Below are 20,338 nucleotides of genomic sequence, written 5' to 3'. Positions count from 1 at the left end.
TGTAAAAATACTGAATTACGATGTACATAAATATTTTATCACTTTTGTTTTTTAAGATAACACAAATATCTTCTGCTTATCTAGACATCAATTACGACATAATCAGATATATTGATACCTAAAAATCGCCGACAATCAATACGCGTAAACCTTCAAGATAGAAAAAACAGATTTTATTTTGCTATATGTATTGTATATATATATTCATTTTTTTTAAAGAAAACATATGACACATATAAAATATAGATCTCGAAGTTATTTGTAATATTTTTACACACCTTTACATATGTAAAACCTGATAGATGCGCGCTTCTGATGATGCCAAGATAAGCTCCTCGTTTATTTTTTTCTCGATCTCTTTATAGACTTCACGAAACTTCTTTAAAAGTAACGTTTATTTGCGCTGCTGAGCAATGACAAAAAAAAATGCAAAAAGAAACATATCACACTTTCTTCACGATCTGTACAACGTCCTCGTCACAGAGAAGGTGATCTTTTCCCACCTTCTGCGGTTGATGCTTCACAGATGAACCCCACACCAACGCACTGCAAAGAAAATAAATAAAGTTAATATTCAGTTCATTAAGAACATTAATAAATCTTTTCTCAAACGATCGAGATAAAATATGAAGATTTTACTATTTGAATTCTTTCGCTATCGATCTGTGAAGTTTGTTACAAAAATCTTCAACAGTTCGCTTCTCGGTGTTTAATACTACAGGTGCGTTGTAGTCCGGGAGTTGACCTTTCGGCTTAGTGTAACTAAAATGAAAACAATACACATGAATGGATTTAAAACTTAATGAAATGAGAGATGAGACGGTGTGATTATAAACTTACATCCTAACGAGCTGCAAGTAATCCCACATTTTCTCCAACAAATCGTCGAAGTTCCACTTATGATGAGCCGATATCGGTACGCAATGTGGAATCTTATAAATAACATCCAATTCTTCTATACTAATTTGATCTGTGAGAAAAAATTTCTATTTAGAAATATTTCTTGGCGCAGATCTATCGTCTGAATTTTTAATTTAGACAAGTTTACCTATTTTATTTAAGAGGTAAATGCAAGGGACGTAAACGCGATTTCCCTCTATAACGTCGATCAGATCGTCAGAGGTTGCGTCATACCTTAACGTGATATCAGCATTACTTATTTTATATTCTGACAGGATCATTTTCACCGTATCGTAGTCGAGTTCGGTTTGAGGACACTGAAACGGTTACGACAAAGCTTCTTTAGGTTTTGAATATTTTGCTAGATCATTAAAACGAATCAATAAAATTAACTTTTAGTTTTTCTTACCATAACTTGTAGATTTATACCACCTTTATCTTTCTTCTTGAAAGTGATATTTGGTGGGTGTTTGTTCAGTCGCAAGCCAAAACCTTCCAATTCGTGCTCAATCAAACGTTTATGCCCGAGTGGCTTAAGCACGTCCAGTACGATAAAAATCAAGCTGCAAGTTCGCGCCACAGCGATAACTTGTCGACCACGTCCCTTACCATCTTTCGCACCCTCTATAATTCCCGGGAGATCTAACAACTGCAAGACACATTGCGTTACAATCTCAACTTGTTTTTTCTTTTGCACACACAAAGTTTGACTTCAAGTTTTACTTTAAAATAACAATTATTTAGAATAAGATTCTTGCAAACGGATATACACATACAGATGCAAATCCAAAATTATTCAAATTTACCTGTATCTTTGCACCTTTGTATTTTATACAACCGGGAACAGTTGTGAGTGTTGTGAATTCATATTCTGCTACCTCTGAGTAAACACCGGCAAGTGTGCTCAGCAATGTGGATTTTCCAACAGATGGGAAGCCTATGTGAAGTGTCTTTCTTATAAAATAATATTTTCATCACATAAACAGAGAGAGCTTTGTCATATAATTCAAATAAGAAATATAAATATCATACTAACAAGATTCTATCTGTTAAATTGACAGAAGACAAATGCAGATATTGTAAACCATCAACTGACTATAAAAACCAATGTTCGTAAAACTATGAGAACAAAATGTGTCATTAAAAAATGTCACAATTTTAATGAACATACCGACAAATCCAATGCGAGCGTCACCGGTTTTGGCGACTTCGAAACCCTGCTCGCCACCCCCACCGCCACCCTTCGGAGTGATCAACTCGCGTCTGAGTTTGGCTAGCTTAGCTTTCAGCAGACCCAAGTGGCCAGAGGTAGCTTTATTCTTTTGAGTACGGGCCATCTGAAAGAGATCAATGTGAGTGAAAACAATCCGCGCAGTGCGAGAATCGTTTGTTCCAGCGAAATCGAAGGGTTACCTCGGCCTCGATGGAGGCGATCTTCTCCAGAATAGTACTCATCTTCGAGCTTACAAACAACCCAAGCAAAAACCCTTCTTAAATTTGATAACAAACTGTCCAGCTGTGATATTCTGTCACATTATTAAAACCGCGAAAAGCGCCGAAATAATAACATCATCGGTCATAACTTACACGTGCGCCCGTTCGCATGCATGTTCGCACGCATATGCTAATTCCGCTCGTATTCCGCCATGAGAAACCACGCGGTAAGAACAACCGAGAGAGGATCTTCAAGTTTTGCTTAAGCTTGTGTTTCCACAACGCCGAGATATCTTGACTCGCAAAAACGTCCCTAGACCACGCGGACCAATACGATCGAACGTTGTCGATCCGGTTTGCGTTCGCGATCGTTGCGCTCGTCAAGCGGAACGCATCCTGTTGACTTGGGCTGCGGTCCGTTTCATGCTTAAGCGCACATTTATCTATAGTATACGTGACATATACTACAGATAAATGCGCGATTAAGCATGAAACGGACCGCAGCTTAATTGGATCCGATAGCAGCGCGCCACGTGATCGCGCACGAAGTTGGCCAATCCTTTCGTAATTTAGTTCAATTCAGTTTAGCGGAGGAGCGATAAGTGGAGGGATCGTCACTGACCCAGGTTTCTTTTTTTTACGATTCCTCGGCCGTGTTTGGCCAATAACATTCTATAGAACGTGTAGACGGAACAAAGAATGACATCGAAACGGTCGTGAAGATCTGTCACGAGACATCCTGGCCAAGTAGAGCAAAACGACTTGAATGATGCTGTCGACCTCGGTACTACTGGTGCTGGTTGTGCGCTGATCGTTTCTGAGCGCAACGCCTAGCTAACTAACGCGCGATGCAATCCATCTACTGGACTGGACGGCTGCTGTCGCGCGCGCTCTGGAACGGCATCGCGAGCTACACCAACGCGTGTGGCACCGAACAACAATCGAACGCGGTTGTCGCCTGTAGCGGCAAGCGCCGCGAGGTCTCTTTCATCTCTGCCGTCTGCGGTTTTCCGAAGGACTTTGCTCGGAGCCGGTTGTGCAGGGGTCAGTTCGGTGATGACGCCTGGTTCACCGCTAAATTCAGAACGGCCGAAGTTATAGGTGAGGTAGAACTGAACGATTTCTTCGCAATTATACCTGACTCGCATTAGCCAATTCAATTAGTCTCTTCTAGTTTTTCTTTTTGTCCTATTTTTTTTTTTTTTCTATTTTCTTTGGCATAAAGTGTCACATTGATTCTATAAGAATTGGTGTTATTGCAATCTCTTTCTCTCTGTAATATATCTTGCGAACGAGAGAGTAAAGAGACAGTAACAATCACGTGGGGATAAATGGAGAATTAATTTTTTTTATATTGCAATTTTTTTTTTTTAGGTGTGGCTGACGGTGTTGGTGGATGGCGGCATTACGGAATTGATCCGGGAGAGTTCTCCAATTTCTTAATGAGAACTTGCGAGAGGCTAGTCTCCTTAGGCAAATTTACACCTACAGAACCAGCTGGTTTATTAGCACGTAGTTACTACGAATTATTAGAAAACAAACAACCAATACTAGGCAAGAAAATTAATTAATGATCAAATACTTACACAAATGTCACAAAGATTGATTTGTTTGCGATATCAATCAATTTTTGTGTACACAGGTAGCAGCACCGCATGCGTTATAGTTCTCAATAAAGAGACCAGCAGCATTTATGCAGCTAATATAGGAGATAGTGGATTTGTAGTTGTGCGTAAAGGTGAGGTGGTGCACCGCTCTTCAGAGCAACAGCATTACTTCAACACACCTTTTCAATTGTCTCTGCCACCTCCAGGACATTCTAATCTAGTACTTCGTGACAGGTAAATCAATTTTACAAATTTTGTGTATTGTAACTACATATCATTGCGTTTGAGAAATGTGACAATTGCTGTGAAAAAAAAAAAAAAAAAAAAAAAAAAATTAGACGTAACAAAACTTTCTCATCTCTTACAGTCCAGAGTCTGCCGACACTTCAAGTTTCGGAGTCGAGGACGGCGATGTAATTCTTTTAGCGACAGACGGGGTATTTGACAATGTGCCTGACCAGTTGCTAATTACCGAAATGCAGAAGATCGAAGGCGAGAAGGATCCGACGAAGATACAGTACGTTGCTAACACGATAGCGTGGATGGCGCGACGCTTGGCCTTCGATGACGCGTTCTTATCTCCATTTGCTCAAAGTGCTCGAGAGAATGGGATTGATGCAATAGGTGCGTACGAAAAGAAACTCATATTCACGTTTGTACGAAAAGCGATGAATTGATGATTTCCTTGTGTTCTTTATTTTCTTTTTTTTTTTTTTTTCATGAAAGAAATTGGAATATAGTTTTTACCAGTTTTTACCAGTTGTATTTTAAAACTCTGTTATTGCATTGTAATTACTAACCGCAAAGTTTAAGAACACACAAAAGAACACACGAGAACAAAATTATGCGAACTTTTTCAGGTGGTAAGCCGGATGACATCACGGTGCTCTTAGCAACAGTGGCAATATAACACAAAACATAAGAAACAAAAGTTGTACAATAGACTCCCCGACGATCATTGTATTATAGTCCATATCATTGTGTACGTGTATTTTTTTAGTTATACATTATTATATTAATCCTAGTACGCTAATCATTTATTATTTAAATCGAAATAAATGGTTTTGTAAAATTATTTTGTTATTCTACTTCTTTATTGTTTCTTTTATAGCACTTTGATAATCATTAACGTACTCTTTGGCAATCGCAAACGTGCTTCATTGATTTACCCTTTCAGCACCTATGCTTTTTGGTACAGCAGCTGTAACTTTTGTGTTTTTTCTTCGGCTCGAAATTTTTCGAAATTTTTTTTGTCTTATGGATTTGCTTTTTTTTATATATATATATATATAAAACTGCGTGTAAAAACAGTCCGAAAGTAAAAAACAAGAGATCAAACAATTTACAAAAAATTGTGACGTTTAAAACTATACAATCTATTCTCTGTATAATATATTTAATAAGGTTCTGAAAGAGTTAATGCAAATACACGTTCTAATAATAAACAATCAAAGATATAATCGTCGTTAGTTACATTGATTGTCAGAATAATAATAAGAAGAAGAAGAAGAAGGCGCTAGGAATCCTAGGATTGTCAAGACTGCGGAATATCCGTGTCAAGATCGTTAATAAATAAATTTTGTGAGGCTACAAGTGTTCCAACACGCGAAGATTCGTGAAGTAAAACATTCAACGAATTTATAATTCTGTGAAAGATTAAAACACATCCTAGGATCCTGGAAGCCAAAAGTATACAAAGAATACACGTGAGATATATGTGTGTGTGCAGGTTTTAAGAAAAGTAGAGAATTCTCCTTTACGGACTTTTTTGTTTATATACGTGTGTCATTTTCTATATCCCAACCAAAAACAAAAACTAAAAGATCAGTGAACTTCTAGCTCGAGACTCTCGGACATCAAAATAATAATAAGAAAAAAAACGAAATGAATTATTTATATTATCCTCGGAAAAATCGCGAGTTCTTATAAATTTCTTATCTAAATCAGTAGGTTGCAAAAAAAAATCAATTTGCTTTGACTGTTTAGAAGCGATCAGTGTTAAAATTCACATTTGTTTACCACAGGATATTGCAATACCATTGCGCAAAACATACAAGAGAATCACAGAAAAGGTCAGTAATTGTAATCAATGCAATTCTCTCCATTATATATTCACATAGTACACAATATACACATATCAACAAAGTGTAGGAAGTGTCTATATATATATATATATATATATGTATAATATATATATATATATACATATATATATAGTATGTACATACGTGTGTATACATGTGCATACACATTATATGTACATATATACACACACACACGACATACCTCTATTTCTTTAGTTTATGTTTATATTTTTAACGATTTGTACTTTGTAGATGTTGCCTAGATTAAATTACATTCCTACAATACTAAAGTAAATGCTTTAATTTATACATTTTGAAAGTCTTTCTTGCACAATGGCATTCTCTCCCTCGTTTTCTTCTTCCCTCGTCCAGTTAGATAGTTTATAGAACTACGAGCATGGTAAAATGTATCACAAAAAAAAAAATTACCACCGATCGCAAATACCGCTTTTACCATAAAAATTAATCTCGACTTCTCGAGACAACAGTAAGAGTTCTAAATTAATTCGCGCGATTGAAAAGTCACAATTCTCCGTGCACACATAAATAAAAATTTGTATTTGATAGACACAGGGTGTAATCCCTTTGGAATGCCAATTTAGTTAAATAAAAAATGCCGCTTCGATCAAACTGCAAAAACTCGGTTATATAATATTATACACAGATTCGCGCAAATTTGTTTTTTCTATATTCATTATCAAAATTGCTACAACAAATGTTAAGTTGAAATAAACTATAATATAATATCCCCAACATTACAATCATACATGCAAACAGCCCGTGTATGTACATCCTGTACCCGGAAAAAAAAAAAAAACTAAAAAGTTACTAATTTTTTTTTTTTACAGTTATAATTTCAACTGTTACATATCGCTCTGTTATAATATCGCTCTTTTTCTCTTTCCATCTCTCTCTTTCTTTCTAAGAAATTGAAAGAGAAATACAACAACACTTTTCGACTTGTTTACTTTATACTAAATTGATTTAATTTGTTGAATCTATCATATATTGCATTTAATATAAATCGATTCGATTTGAATCCATTATTATTTTTTGCAAGAGTGCTAGAAACATCAGATGCGGCTTCTACAAGTTAATATCTTCGATAGAAACTGGACTCCGTACGCGAAAACGAATAGCGAAGAACTTGTACGAATACGCATACAGAATGTTATCAATAATTTATGTATCATAAAAACTAAATACACGAAGGAACGATAGAAACGCGCGGTTTTCACTTTTTTTTTCTTTTTTTTGGACTATTTGACGTAAAAAAAAAAAAACAGCATCTTTCCTCTTGCGAGATGAGAACTGCTGAATTTTATCACTGTACATTAGCTTCCTGTCCCCAATTAAAGCCGCCTGGCCTATCTTCCGGTGGTGGCATATAATCCGGATCTTCGTCGAATAATGGATGTGCATCGAACAAAGTCTTACTAGAAAAATGAAGCAAAGCTTATCGCACATATACATATGTACGTTCTGTATTTGTCATTAAAACTTTTATTTGATTTTTAAAGTAACAATCAAGGTTTAATTTTGTTCGTTCTTACGGAAAAAAAAAACTGTAATGTGTGAAATATTACTCACAGTATTTGCGGAGTTTTTAAAATGCGGAAACCGCCTCTCAATCGCGGAAATACATCCTCGAAAAAATAGTAAGTATGTCCTACTGCCATTCCAACAAGATCAACCCATATTGTATTGCCGAGCAGTACGGAGAAACCTAACAACACCCATGGTAGATAAGGGGCCTACAAAGACAAAAGTTATTATCAATCGAACAAATTATTTGCGTCTCTTGGAAGCATTTGTAACGTTTGAGTATAAACATATCAAGCAAGATCGCGCAACTCATCAAGAGTTAGAACTCACTTGGAAGTTTAGAAGTCCAAAAAAGTTCATCCTGACAAATGGATTTCGTCGCGACCACACGTACACTAGCATTATTGTGAATGCGTGCCCCAAGAAGAGCAGATTGACAAAAAACGCACAAGTCTGTAGATGGTTGAGGAATAAATTTTTTTTTTTTTTTCTCAAAAATTTCGCAATTATTTTAGATAGCAAACACAACGATCAATATGTGAAAAGGATACAATCATGCACAATCCACCAAAGATGAACATCATTACAAAATCAGCTGTTCTTCTTCGAAAAGACCCTTCCTCTAACATGCGGCAGTACCGGTATGTAAATATCATGTTGAATAGTAGATTGAATCCGACATTTCCAAAGAACAGGAATGTTGTTATTAACCGCCATATCTGAAAGCAAATTTTTCCAAATGTCAAAATCATCATATAAACATAACGCACACATGTAAACACGTGCAAAAAAGTGCTGCTTGTTTTGCTAAGATAACTTTCTTACATAATACACACTTGATAAGTTGTACTTTGCTTAGTAATTTGCATATATACATGCAATTTTCTTACCTGAAACTGTTCTACAATAAGAATGGGATTGAAATACAGTTGAAAGGGGGATACCAAGTCCAATTGCTGAAATGTATCAAGCGATCACGTCAATTTATTTGATAAGCAAAAAATATTCTTTACGGTGGGAAAATTTAAAGAGACGTTCGAATTAAATACGGATATGCAACAGTCCGCGAAACTGACAGAACAAACGCGATGATGAGAGAAACACGCTCGGTGACGCGCGTGTCAACGGGGAAAAACCGATACGTGGAATTGTCACACACGAGTAAAGGAGAAAAAACAAAGTAGGATAAATACCACTGCGAGGGTCGTGATGACACAGGCTGTGGTGTAAGCCCGCGTCACCACGGGCATTTGCATGTACTCGTGCCATAGCGCTTCGTAGGCCATTGGCGCCGATGTTCGGCGATTCTACGCCCGTATTCCTTTTTTCACACCGAGACCTAGCAACTGCTTGACTCTCGCCGCTTCTTATCCTCACCATCGCATGTTGCACAGCCGCGACAATGTTATCTGCACATCCTACTACGTAAATTTGTTGTCCGCACGATTTTGTACACGTAACACGTGAAATTATCGTCTGATTCGTCTCTTTGGGGAATCATCGGGCCGGGACACGCGGTGCCAACTGTCGTGTTGTGATTTTCTCGTCGGCACGTTGCCGAAACGCTCATCGATTGTCGCGCGAAAACGGCAAACCGCGGCGAACTTCACTGATCAGATTGTTGCAACAAAAATTGTTTACGCATCAGTCGGACGCTAAAATACGCGAAGTTGATTTTTTTGGGCGAATATTTACTCAGAGGATAGTTCGCGACATTTGAAGCCCGCGAAGTCGCCGATAGTGTCGATCAGTCATCGTCGAGAAATCGAGGATAATTGAAAAAGAAAAAACATGGTTCTCACGAAGGAATATCGTATTTGTATGCCGCTCACTACAGAAGAGGTATAACCTTTATATAATATTTATTAAAATTATTCGGTTCGATAATTTATTCGAGAAGATCAGCTGTTTGTCCAAAAATCGTTGTAGCGTAGTGTCAAACTTGTCTGTTTATTCGTTTTTCTGAAAATAAGATCTTTAAACAAACTTTTGTGTCAATCGATTATTTTACAGTACCGTATCGGCCAATTATACATGATCGCTAGGCATAGTCATGAGCAATCCGATAAAGACGAAGGTGTCGAAGTAGTGGAAAATACTGCTTGCGAAGACCCCGTTCACGGAAAAGGCCAGTATACCGAAAAAAGAATCCATCTCTCTAGGTAAATTCCTTATTCACGCAACTGTATCATATTCTTTTATCACAAAAACATTACAAGTGTCTTAATTGTTTTTTTTGTGTTTTTGCAGTAAACTTCCCTATTGGGTGCAATCTATTTTGCCAAGAATATTTTATGTAACTGAGAAAGCATGGAACTATTATCCTTTTACTATCACAGGTACAGCTAATTTTATACAGTACGATAATTTTGATAAAAATAAGATCTTGAAGTGTTGTATATATTTTTTTTTTTTTTTTTTTAATGAAAATTAAGTGAAAAGAGAGTTGGTTCTTTTTAATTAACATTGTTTTTGTCAATATTTCCTCACATGGGTCCTTTGTGATAAATGCAGAATACACTGTAAGTAACAATTGGCGCATAAGTAGATTGTTATAAGATTCTCCGTTACATTTCTCTTTCTTTTCAGTGTTCCTTCATACCAAAATTTCACATAGAAATAAATACACGATACGAAGATAATAACGGCTCTACGGAAAATGTAAGTAACTAACGTTCCCTTGAAATACAGAAATATTTCGTTGCTCTAATGAGAATGTCGTTACATTACAGTGCTTAGGATTATCGCCCATCGAATTGATTCATCGGGAAGTAGATTTTGTGGATATCGCGTACGATGAGCTTTCCGCGAAGCATTACAAGGAGGAGGAAGTGAGTTCGCGAAAGCAATAATCGGCCGCGCGATTAATTTTTAGTTTTACATTTTTATTTTAACATCTCTTGTTGTTTGTAACAGGACCCGAAGTTTTTCCAGTCGAAACGAACAGGCCGCGGTCCTCTGGTCGAAGGCTGGAGAGAAACAACAAAACCCATAATGTGCTCATACAAATTGGTTCACGCTTCCTTCGAGGTGTGGGGCATGCAGACGCGAATAGAAGAATTTATACACAAAGTAAGTTTGCCTGAGACGAGAGACAAGTGTGCGCGCTTATTTGTTCGCATTGATTATTCGTGTTTTATGATCTTCTAGTGTATACGAGATATCCTGGTGCTGGGTCATAGACAAGCTTTCGCTTGGATTGACGAATGGTACGATATGACCCTGGATGATGTGCGGGAATACGAGCAGAAAATGCAAGCCGAGACGAATGAAAAGGTAAGACTGAAGAATCAACAGGTCAACGAGAACCCAACAGGCACGCCAACTTCGTCCATGCCAACCACACCGACCGCGAAATCGCCCACTCAGTCGAGATCGTGGTTTTCCTGGTCGTAGCCGTAATTAGCCGTAATACAACAATCGAGTTTAGATACTTTGGTTGTAGCTCTTCGATGTCTCGATTAATATTGTGCAATGAAAAATCAATACGGAAAGGAAATTGTGTTTAATGTGATCGCTACATTTCTTGAGATAACGTATACATACGTAATGTATTTCATATACGCAAACTTCGTCGTGAAACAATTTTTATTTCCATCTCGATATATATATATATATATACATATAGAAGACTGCATATGCGTTTAGGTGGCACGCTTAAAAATCTCGGGATCATCTAACAAAATCACAGCTCTAAACGTGGTGATGGGATCAAACATCACTTTGACATAGGATTTTTTTTTTTTTTTGTAGAGAGAGAATTTTCGAAGATCAAGTTCAACCGCACGTTTCTTAGATCAAATTGTACATGCAAATATAAATTCTGTTTTATTAGTAGCAAATTGTTTCTATTATGCAAAACTGTACTCAGTGTGTTTATATATGTGTATATATGTGCGTATACATATATACACATATGTATATACGTACACTTAATTTAATGTATCAAAGTTTTAATGAATGTTCTATATGTATGAAAGCACACGAAAATATATGTGTTTGCAAATTTACTCCTGATGCTTGTTCAAACGTTATTGTTAACATTAACGAGATAATCGGCATTTATTTTTTATTAGCAACACGTGCACATCACAATGGTTTTCACTCGAATTACAAATAAAAGCACTCGGTCAATTTACGTAAACAAGATTCCAACACTACAATATATTATTATTTGTACCATTAAGATTTGTTCCTTTTATCTGTGATTATTGTCTGTTACGATTAACAATTGCGGGATGTAATCTGCTGACAGCGGGATGTTGTAACGGTGTAATGAGAAGACGTGCTATCTCGCCAACGTGAGCTGCCAACAGAATTTTGATGGTGACATCCGTCAAAAGTTCGTTAACAAAATTATAATATAAATATTGAAGTTAGGATAAATGTCTCACAAGCGTTAGAGTGATTTGTAAGTCGGACAATGGGATATAATAAAGAAAGTTCCTGCAACCTCGTTAATTCCTCAGATTCCTCTTCTGACGAAGGCGATGCTGTCTAAAAAAAGAAATGTAATGTATAAAGATATAACTGCTTTAAAAAAAAAAACTATACCAAGTCTTCGAGCAGAAATTTTTTACGGAATTCAACACAGTTTCTGTCCGTACGGCGCGCTGTTCATCCCGATGAAGTTGCATCGCGGCTTCCGTAATTAATTCGCTAAATCTGGCTGCGACTTGCTTCCACTTCATTAAGTCGCTAGGCTGTAAAAACAATTTTTTTAAATTAAAATACAAAAATTTTTTAAAATTTGAATTTTTATCTATGGAATAACGAATCTCGTAAAATGTTCAGAGCAATTCAAACAGCATATCATCACCGATAAATTAAAAAACACTGGCAAAAGAGCGATGGGCAGAGGAGATCCACGTAATTCGGAACACTCGGACGGAGATCCTGACAGAGTCAAGTGTCTCAAAAGATCCAGGACACCGGTCAAGAGCTCGCCGTGTCGACCGCTAACGTCCTGTCTAATGAGTCCTAAGGCATCCTGGGCTATAACTTGTGCTTCTACGCCAGGATTGTCAGCTATAGTCACAAGAATTATAATATATATAATATTTTGTTAAATTTATTTTATTTACGCTTCTCTCTCTACAGTTTTTATAAAAATTCTCTTGTTCTATCGAAATATTTAAAATAAAAGAAAATATAATAGAAGTAATAAAAACATCTATTTAAAAGATGTTAGGAATTAAAATAAGTTGCAAAGTCTATGCGACAGTGATGTCACGATATAGAAATTCAATATGAAGCTTGAATTTTGCTGACGCGAAGTCTTCACGTGTATATTTTCGATGAACATTGCGTTTTCATAACACGATTTTAAACGATAAATAAATTATTATGGTTACAAGAGAAACACCGTAGAACTTTACACAATTTAATGACGCGCAACAACTTTTTTATTTAACGTTTTGTTAATAAACAATAATAATAACAATGTACCAAGGATTAATTCTTGCACATGTTGCGGCATAATTGGCTTCTTCAAACGGCTGAGAAAAATTTGCAAAGCTGCCGCGCATTCCAGAGCCGCATTGTTCGAATCTTCGAAGTGCGGCTTCTGGCCCTTTTTCAGAGAATTCAGAATATGTTGTCGAAGCTCGCGACGTCCTGCACGTCGAAATAATCCTTCCACTGTAGAATCTTCAGAATAAAAAACCATTTTTGAGTTCCCAATTTGTTAAAAAACAGCTTAACATAGACATGTTATTAGAGAGAATTTATATTTGCATAAATTAACATTCTGTGGTTTATGTATCTTTTATGAAAACGCATGTGTATAAAAAAAAAATCTTACGATTCTTCAAAAAATGTATAAGTTCCTTCACCGCGTTCAGAGATTTCTGCGATATTATGTCGTCACCCGCATCCTGTCTGAAAGGAAAAAGCGGAAATATAAACCGTGAATAAACAAACGATTTTTTGCTTTCGAGTTTAACGGATGTATGCAAGAAGAAGAGAACATAAACGAGTTTTTGATGCAACGCGAGAAACAAATTTTTACTTCCGGATCGGCGTGTCCTTGCGCTGCATCACTAGAGTTTATAAAGAGCCGCCGTCTCCGATTCCGGCGTTACAAACTACGATTAAATATGTCGAGACAAAGTTCTTATTTGTTGTTTTTTTGGTTAGCGAGCACGATCTTGGTTCGCGGATCGTTGCAAACAATTCTCAAACGATCTTGTCCGTCGTGCAGCCAAGACTGTCCGGAAGCCTTGACTGTCCAATTACCATGGTGAGAAAACAATTTAAATATATAAGTACATGTACACACAAATATATGAAAAAGTTATAGAACTTTAAGAAATTACAAAAGTTAAAAGATAGTATTTGTAAAAAATTTAAAAAACTTAATATTTTGAATGGTGAAAAAACTTTTTGTGCGGAAATGTTTTAGGGATACTCGTAGAGGAGCAAATTTACAATCGGACGAGCAGAGTTTGCCCGTCAATTCGCTCAGAAATTCTTTTCACTCAACGCAAGAAGAACTTATCAAGAATGCGGCGCGCGATAGAAATCTTCTGTCGGATCAATATCCACCGGCTTTTGGAAATCACAGGAGTTTTCTTCGGCGAGAACCCGCGAGCGAAGATTTGTCTTTCACCGACCATCTTAACACGTTTCCAAAATATATGAACAAGCGAACTTCTTATTCGCAAAACAAACCGACGAGCGGATATCCTCGCGTTCTTCCAGCGAGGCAAATTTCGGACATTGCGAAAAATACGCTCTTCACGAATCTTCGCAACAAAGTTCCCGTTTCCTTACAAAATCGGAGATCGGAAGTTCCGATCTTTTACGCGATAGGCGAGAAAACTCCTGCGAGCAAATTGCCCGTCTCTTATCGCGTCGACAGAAACGTCGAGCGTCCCTTGTGGAACAATTTAAGAGGCGCTTCGAACATCCTGTTGCAAAAATTCTATCCAAGAGACGCAAGTACTTTTCGATATCGCCGAGAAGACGAGGAAAAGAACGCGATGAAAGAGTCGACGAGTCGCAGCCAAAATTCTCTCCAACCTCCAGTGATATACAATCCTACAAAATTCAATCTGGCGGAAGCCAAACGTGATAATTATAATATTTCTCCTAAGGATTTGAACATTCAGCCGCCAATAAAGGATATCTTGCTTCGCAATTGGGACATTATCAAAGATACAATCGAATCCTCAAGACGGGCGCAACAAAAGTCAAATTTGGCGAAAACCGACTTCTCATCAGAAGTGTATCCTGACGAGAAAGAAGACGAGACAGTTGTTTCCAAGATAGATAATGACCAAATTAAATATAATCCTTACGCACTCCTTCCGGATGTACGTATCTCGAATCCATCAAAAAATGAAGAATCGTTCGATTGGAAGATGATCGCTAGCAAGAATTCGCAGGGATCTACGGAAATTGAACGATCGGAGGCAAATGAAAATAACTGGCCGCCAATGTATCCTACGACAGAAAAGAATATTGGACACTTGGAGGACGAGATAGACGAGAAAAGCGAACATCTCGTGGATGAAGACGAGTTTTATCGACAACTTTTTGAAAATGAGAATAAAAAAAGTGACGCAATTACGATTGAACAAGACTACGATCCTTATATCATCTATAACATGAATAATTGGAACAGAATCACTGATAAAGATCTCTCTGACATGTCAGATTTTTCATCTTCGGATTTGCAAGGACTTCAAGAAGCAAGAAAATTATATCCCGAGGAAGATAACAGCGAGTTACTTCGAGATGACGAGGATGTAATCCTCGAAGACAAAACGTATCCCAGTACAATTATTCGTCCATCTGTAATTAATGCCAATAACGCTTATAATACTCCCAAACACACGTTTTCCGTAAACACTTTGAATAATGCAAACTATCCTGTCAAATCGCTGGGAATGCGGGAAGCATCGGAAAATAAAGACAACATATTATACGCAAATTTTGCGGGAAATAAGAACGACGGAGTTTACGAGGACAAAACAATGATGCAGAATAATATGCGCGTCGAGGATTCGATTTCTCTCAAGAATAATTTGAATTCGGAAAAATATTCTGTCATCGATACGCAAAGTGCGAAAAGCAATGCTCAAGATGAAACTTTCACAAGATTTGATCCCGATCTACTAGATGATGTTGAGAATCCTCCAACGGAATCAATCAAATCGTTAGCGAAATCTTCAGAAGAATTTTCCACGTCTCGACAACAATAGAAGAGTTGCTAATTATTGTTAATAATTGTTCTATACAACAGAGAATTTTGTACATATATTCTATTTAATAGAAGAAAACTTGAAATATATTGGCTTGTTTTTTTCTTTAATGCAAATTCAGGACCACCTTGATCTTGCTCGAAACTATTGAAGAATAATTATCAATAATTTTATTATTCTTGTTTAAATACTGTGTGTTTATGTTTTATTCATATTGAACATAAAATTTAAACAAGAATAATGAAATAATCGATACTTGTGTATTTTGTTTATACATATATAAAAATACTACTCATACATGACCTAAAAAAAGAAAAATGCGTCTTTCACAAGTACGATATAGAACACGCAAAATTTTGCGAAACTGTATATAGTCAAGTCTGTGGAATTTAATGAACAAGCAAAGATACGTGCGCGTAAAATTGCGAACGGCGACACGTGTTTGTTGCGACATAAATAAAAAAATGCAATATGCGTAATATTGCAATTTACCAATACACACAGCACGTTCTTGAAGTGTTCTTGTAACGCCGAGATTTAAATAAATAAAACATAACGTTAAAATAAATAAGAAGCATGAAAAATATTGTTGAATTTTATACAGAGTAATTGTAAATATATATGTACATATGTATAAAAATAAAATACAATGCAAAACAATTGGGTCTATCGTTTAGATTGTTTTTTTTATATAGTATTCTCTATTCAACTATTGCTTACGCATAATAGCATAAATAAACGAGGAGATTAATATATTTCATAAAATATCGAGAAAGTTTTTAAATTAAATTATTTTTCTGTTGCTCATGATTGCTCAAATATCATCATAAGTTATTCCGCAATCGCTCAATAACGAGGACGCGTACATTGTTGAGCCACGCATTAAAATTTGCCGAGACATCAAGATGCTCGCATAATTTCGCAAACGTCACAAATAATTTCGTCAGGAGCTCTGATCGTGAATTCCCATAAAAACCCGGTGCGTTCATTCCGCTTCATCAGTTCGAGTTCGACTACTATTTCGATAGAATGTATCTGAAGAGTTGCTGTACTCTGCTCCTGCTGGCGCTGGTCGCCTGTCAGGCTGCACCTTCGCCAAAGATTATCGAGACTAAGACTACCAACAAGGAGCTTACAATAGAAGAAACTGGCGAGGAAAAAGACAGAGCCAAGAAATCAACGACGACGTTCTGTGTACAAATCAACTCAGATGGAAAACAAGAAGCAATTCCCTGCGATCCTCAAAAGCCTATTCTTCAGCCAGTTTCACCGATCCATATCGTTCCTGTTCAAGTTCCTCCATTAGTGTTGCCTTCTCAACCGGCTCCTCTACCAGCTCCTTTACTACCTTTTCCATTACCACCTAATGTAGTAGTTCCTGCACCAATTCCTGCACCAGCTCCTGCACCAACTCCTGCACCAGCTCCTGCACCAACTCCTGCACCAGCTCCTGTACCACCTCGTGTAGTTCCTGCACCAACTCCTGCACCAGCTCCTGCACCAACTCCTGCACCAGCTCCTGTACCACCTCGTGTAGTTCCTGTACCAACTCCTAAACCAGCTCCTACACCAGCTCCTACACCAGCTCCTGCACCAGCTCCTGCACCAGCTCCAACAACAACAACTCCTAAGCCAGCTCTTCAACCTATATTACAGCCAACAATTCCTGTATTACCGCCTTGTATTGAAGTCCCACCGCAACCTTCACCAGTTCCTCCAGTTATCAACATACCTTCTGCTCCTTGCACATCGCCATCATTCGGAAGGGGAAAAATTGCCTTGGTTCCACCTTCACTAGGAAAAATTTCTCATAAATATCCAGTTCTATATCCAGTTCGAGTCGTATCTCAACCTGAATTAGCGGACACATCTGTTTATCCTATCATCCCCTTGGATGACTCAGCTCTTGAGGTTAGTATCAGACATTATTTAAATAGTTACAATTAGCTTCTTATTGATTCGTTTTTTTTTTGTTTTTGCTGAATTATTTTACTTCTAAGTTCTCTTGAGCTCTTAGTTCTCTAAATTTGTCAACCTAATCATTATCAGTCACATATAATAACATTTCAAATATTGAATATACAATTATACATTGCTTAAATGAAGTTTTAATAATACTGAAATGTAACATATTTTTAATCTAGATTACTAGACCTGTTGAGGCTTCAGACCTGGAATGCGGGTGCGCAAGATTGAATCAGGCCAGATCGGAAGGCAACGTATATCAGGTGTCTCCGATCGCGCACTTTAATTCCAACATTGTGAGAAGAGATGTCACTTCACCCATGGTCGGTGCGGTAAGTACTGAATGAGAGTACTATAATTAAAGCAAAATCTCACCTTATGTCAAGTTGATTTTGTGATGTCAATATATGATATCGCGCAGTATTTGTGATCTTGTTGAAAAGAGAAATTTCAAATTTCACTGAAAAATAATCAAAAGATTCCTGCGCAATCTTGTAAAAATATATCTTAAGGAGGATTAAATAGTTTGATTCTAACAGAACTAAATACGTGACATGTTTGATTTCATGCACAGGTGCAGAACTAATCGTTCTTTTTTATCTTCTTCGATGACCTAAAGAAATTGGACCCGACAAATCGAACGTCTAGAACATTATTTAAAACATTAATCTTTCTCATGTGTGTATATTATTTACTAAGAAAATAAACACTGTTTCGTACGATACCTTGACTGTGTCATCTACTTTTCTTACTCAATACCTCCGTTGTGTTATAATAATTTCTTTTTTTATAATCTTTAAAATGATATATATTTGTTTATGCGTTTGGAATCTTTTGATGCGTATAAAGCAAAATATATTAGTCAAGCGCTTTACTAAACTCAACTGCAAAAATTTATTACTGAAAAGTCAAAACTTGTCGATTATAAAATTCACATTAAAAGAGATGAGCATTGATTCTACAAATACATAAAGTGCGTAATTTTAAAAAGAATATAAAAGTTGACTTTTTAAAGAAAGTTTAATTATTTATGTGCACATGTAAAAACAGCTAGAAAACACGTTAAAAATACATGTACTTATATTCTGATTCTCTTCGCAAATAGTAAAAGTCAAAATATTATGTTTACAGGAACCAAGATCCAGTCATCATAAGCATCATAATCGTCGTCATAAAAAAACTGAAGCTAATAAAGACACTTCAGTTGAAGAATCCCATGAAACTGAGGAAGAATTTCATAATCGTACATTTCCCGTGCAGATAGTATTTCTGCAATTCCCAGTTACAAATCAATCTACAACATATCCATACCAACTTTCTACCTCGTTAGCATATCCGACGAATTTCTTTCAATATGCCACAAACCCTTCTACTTATCCAACCTTCTTTTATCCAAATACTTATGAAGCTACAACATATATAAGGCCAATCTATCGCAATGAAAATCACAAAGAGCTCGTAGGACAAAGTAATCCGTTGACAGAAGAGGAATCAGAGAAAGCAACTGCTTTCGAGACAGACAATCTTTTCACCAATGAACAATACATGAATTCAAACATGGAAGAACTGAGAGAAAGACAATACTAGTGCACAAGAATAAGACAATTCCGAGAACTGACGAAAACGACATGTACACAGAGAAAAAGTAGAAACTTCTTTTTATAAAAGCGTAAAACATTAAACAAAACTTAGTGTTAATCGCCTAAAATGTTTTATATAAATTTTTATAATTTTGTAAATTTGTAAGTTTTAAGCATACATATATGTATATATATATATATGTATATATATGCTATATTATATATTTTATACAAAACAATAAATACTTTGAAGAAAAACAATTTTAAGTAAAAATTCATTTTACTCGACTACTAATAATCATTTTTTTCTGCTTTATATATATATATCTAAAGGTTTTAATTACATATAATTTCTTTCTTGACCACTCACCGTTTCGAATTCTGCATTCCCATTTCTATAATTCCCGTATCATAAACCTCTCTTTCTTCATGGATATTTTATCATGAAGCATATTTACACGCGTGATTTGTTTCCTGATATGCTTAAAAATTTTTTGAATTGTCAGATTCAAGGTTAAACGCACGTTTTTGAAACACTTTTTACTTACTGTCCTCTGATAATTTCAAGTTATTAATTGAAGAATTTTTATCAAAGACGTTACACACATGTAATATATAAAAATCTTAGTATTAATAAGTATCTACGTACCAACTAACTCGAAGCAAAAAAAAAGAAAGGCGATCAGCTTCACTTTTAAATGTACATATCGAAGTTTTCTCGAATATCTCGATATTAAACGCTCTGATTGGTTTTTTAATTTTTTACTATTTGTTTTGACAGCTATAATTTTTTAGGCTTTGGTGTAGTTTAATTTTGAGTGATTGCGCGTTCACTATTAACATTGCAAAAATGTTACTTATAATGTGTGTATATCACATATGATGAATTGTCACTTATGATAATTATGTAAACTTTTTAATTTAAGATTTATTTAGTTTAGTGATATAATTGTGTGTGTGTGTGTGTGTGTGTGTGTGTGTGTGTGTGTGTGTGTGTGTGTGTGTGTGTGTGTGTG

At 36.2% G+C, this 20,338-nt stretch overlaps 7 protein-coding genes across 10 annotated transcripts; 4 read left to right on the top strand and 3 right to left on the bottom strand.

Annotated features, from left to right (window-relative positions):
• Positions 1-22: 22 nt before the first annotated feature.
• On the bottom strand, positions 23-2,555 carry LOC109852411 (GTP-binding protein 128up). The gene is made up of 8 exons (XM_020423547.1): positions 2,314-2,555; positions 2,072-2,237; positions 1,707-1,837; positions 1,310-1,549; positions 1,049-1,217; positions 841-970; positions 640-762; positions 23-546 (listed from the first exon to the last, which is right to left on the bottom strand). Exons 1-8 carry the CDS (start codon positions 2,353-2,355, stop codon positions 444-446), a joined length of 1,104 nt encoding a protein of 367 aa, XP_020279136.1. The 5' UTR covers positions 2,356-2,555; the 3' UTR covers positions 23-443.
• Positions 2,556-2,904: 349 nt separating this feature from the next.
• LOC109852419 (protein phosphatase PTC7 homolog) lies at positions 2,905-5,210 on the top strand. The gene is made up of 5 exons (XM_020423559.1): positions 2,905-3,435; positions 3,709-3,888; positions 3,977-4,175; positions 4,309-4,565; positions 4,802-5,210. The coding sequence occupies exons 1-5, from the start codon at positions 3,183-3,185 to the stop codon at positions 4,849-4,851; spliced, it is 939 nt and encodes a 312-aa protein (XP_020279148.1). The 5' UTR covers positions 2,905-3,182; the 3' UTR covers positions 4,852-5,210.
• Positions 5,211-6,691: 1,481 nt separating this feature from the next.
• On the bottom strand, positions 6,692-9,081 carry LOC109852396 (derlin-2). The gene is made up of 6 exons (XM_020423516.1): positions 8,764-9,081; positions 8,461-8,526; positions 8,122-8,289; positions 7,901-8,023; positions 7,616-7,779; positions 6,692-7,461 (listed from the first exon to the last, which is right to left on the bottom strand). The coding sequence occupies exons 1-6, from the start codon at positions 8,854-8,856 to the stop codon at positions 7,350-7,352; spliced, it is 726 nt and encodes a 241-aa protein (XP_020279105.1). The 5' UTR covers positions 8,857-9,081; the 3' UTR covers positions 6,692-7,349.
• Positions 9,082-9,146: 65 nt separating this feature from the next.
• LOC109852394 (cytoplasmic phosphatidylinositol transfer protein 1) lies at positions 9,147-11,580 on the top strand. Its single transcript, XM_020423510.1, has 8 exons — positions 9,147-9,412; positions 9,584-9,732; positions 9,821-9,909; positions 10,085-10,092; positions 10,160-10,231; positions 10,303-10,401; positions 10,487-10,642; positions 10,721-11,580. The coding sequence occupies exons 1-8, from the start codon at positions 9,362-9,364 to the stop codon at positions 10,964-10,966; spliced, it is 870 nt and encodes a 289-aa protein (XP_020279099.1). The 5' UTR covers positions 9,147-9,361; the 3' UTR covers positions 10,967-11,580.
• On the bottom strand, positions 11,305-20,027 carry LOC109852395. Of its 4 annotated transcripts, none has more exons than XM_020423514.1 (8): positions 19,972-20,027; positions 19,693-19,804; positions 13,374-13,450; positions 13,019-13,219; positions 12,390-12,598; positions 12,151-12,273; positions 11,965-12,067; positions 11,305-11,876 (listed from the first exon to the last, which is right to left on the bottom strand). In XM_020423514.1, the coding sequence occupies exons 2-8, from the start codon at positions 19,713-19,715 to the stop codon at positions 11,779-11,781; spliced, it is 834 nt and encodes a 277-aa protein (XP_020279103.1). In that variant the 5' UTR covers positions 19,716-19,804; positions 19,972-20,027; the 3' UTR covers positions 11,305-11,778. The 4 variants fall into 4 exon arrangements, with proteins under 4 accessions (XP_020279103.1, XP_020279102.1, XP_020279101.1 ...); XM_020423513.1 differs by lacking the exon at positions 19,972-20,027 and adding an exon at positions 19,871-19,957; XM_020423512.1 differs by lacking the exon at positions 19,972-20,027 and having other exon boundaries at positions 19,693-19,951.
• Positions 13,621-16,368, top strand: LOC109852392 (protein PFC0760c-like). The gene is made up of 2 exons (XM_020423508.1): positions 13,621-13,811; positions 13,974-16,368. The coding sequence occupies exons 1-2, from the start codon at positions 13,669-13,671 to the stop codon at positions 15,775-15,777; spliced, it is 1,947 nt and encodes a 648-aa protein (XP_020279097.1). The 5' UTR covers positions 13,621-13,668; the 3' UTR covers positions 15,778-16,368.
• Positions 16,763-18,466, top strand: LOC109852393 (vegetative cell wall protein gp1-like). Its single transcript, XM_020423509.1, has 3 exons — positions 16,763-17,688; positions 17,922-18,074; positions 18,317-18,466. Exons 1-3 carry the CDS (start codon positions 16,807-16,809, stop codon positions 18,326-18,328), a joined length of 1,047 nt encoding a protein of 348 aa, XP_020279098.1. The 5' UTR covers positions 16,763-16,806; the 3' UTR covers positions 18,329-18,466.
• Positions 20,028-20,338: the final 311 nt, after the last annotated feature.

Source organism: Pseudomyrmex gracilis, unplaced genomic scaffold (assembly GCF_002006095.1).
Source record: "Pseudomyrmex gracilis isolate BER0280 unplaced genomic scaffold, ASM200609v1 scaffold_29, whole genome shotgun sequence".
In the NCBI taxonomy this organism is placed as follows: domain Eukaryota; kingdom Metazoa; phylum Arthropoda; class Insecta; order Hymenoptera; family Formicidae; genus Pseudomyrmex; species Pseudomyrmex gracilis.
The sequence above is the reverse complement of the archived record's forward strand: the minus strand, read 5'-3'. Positions and strand labels throughout refer to the sequence as shown.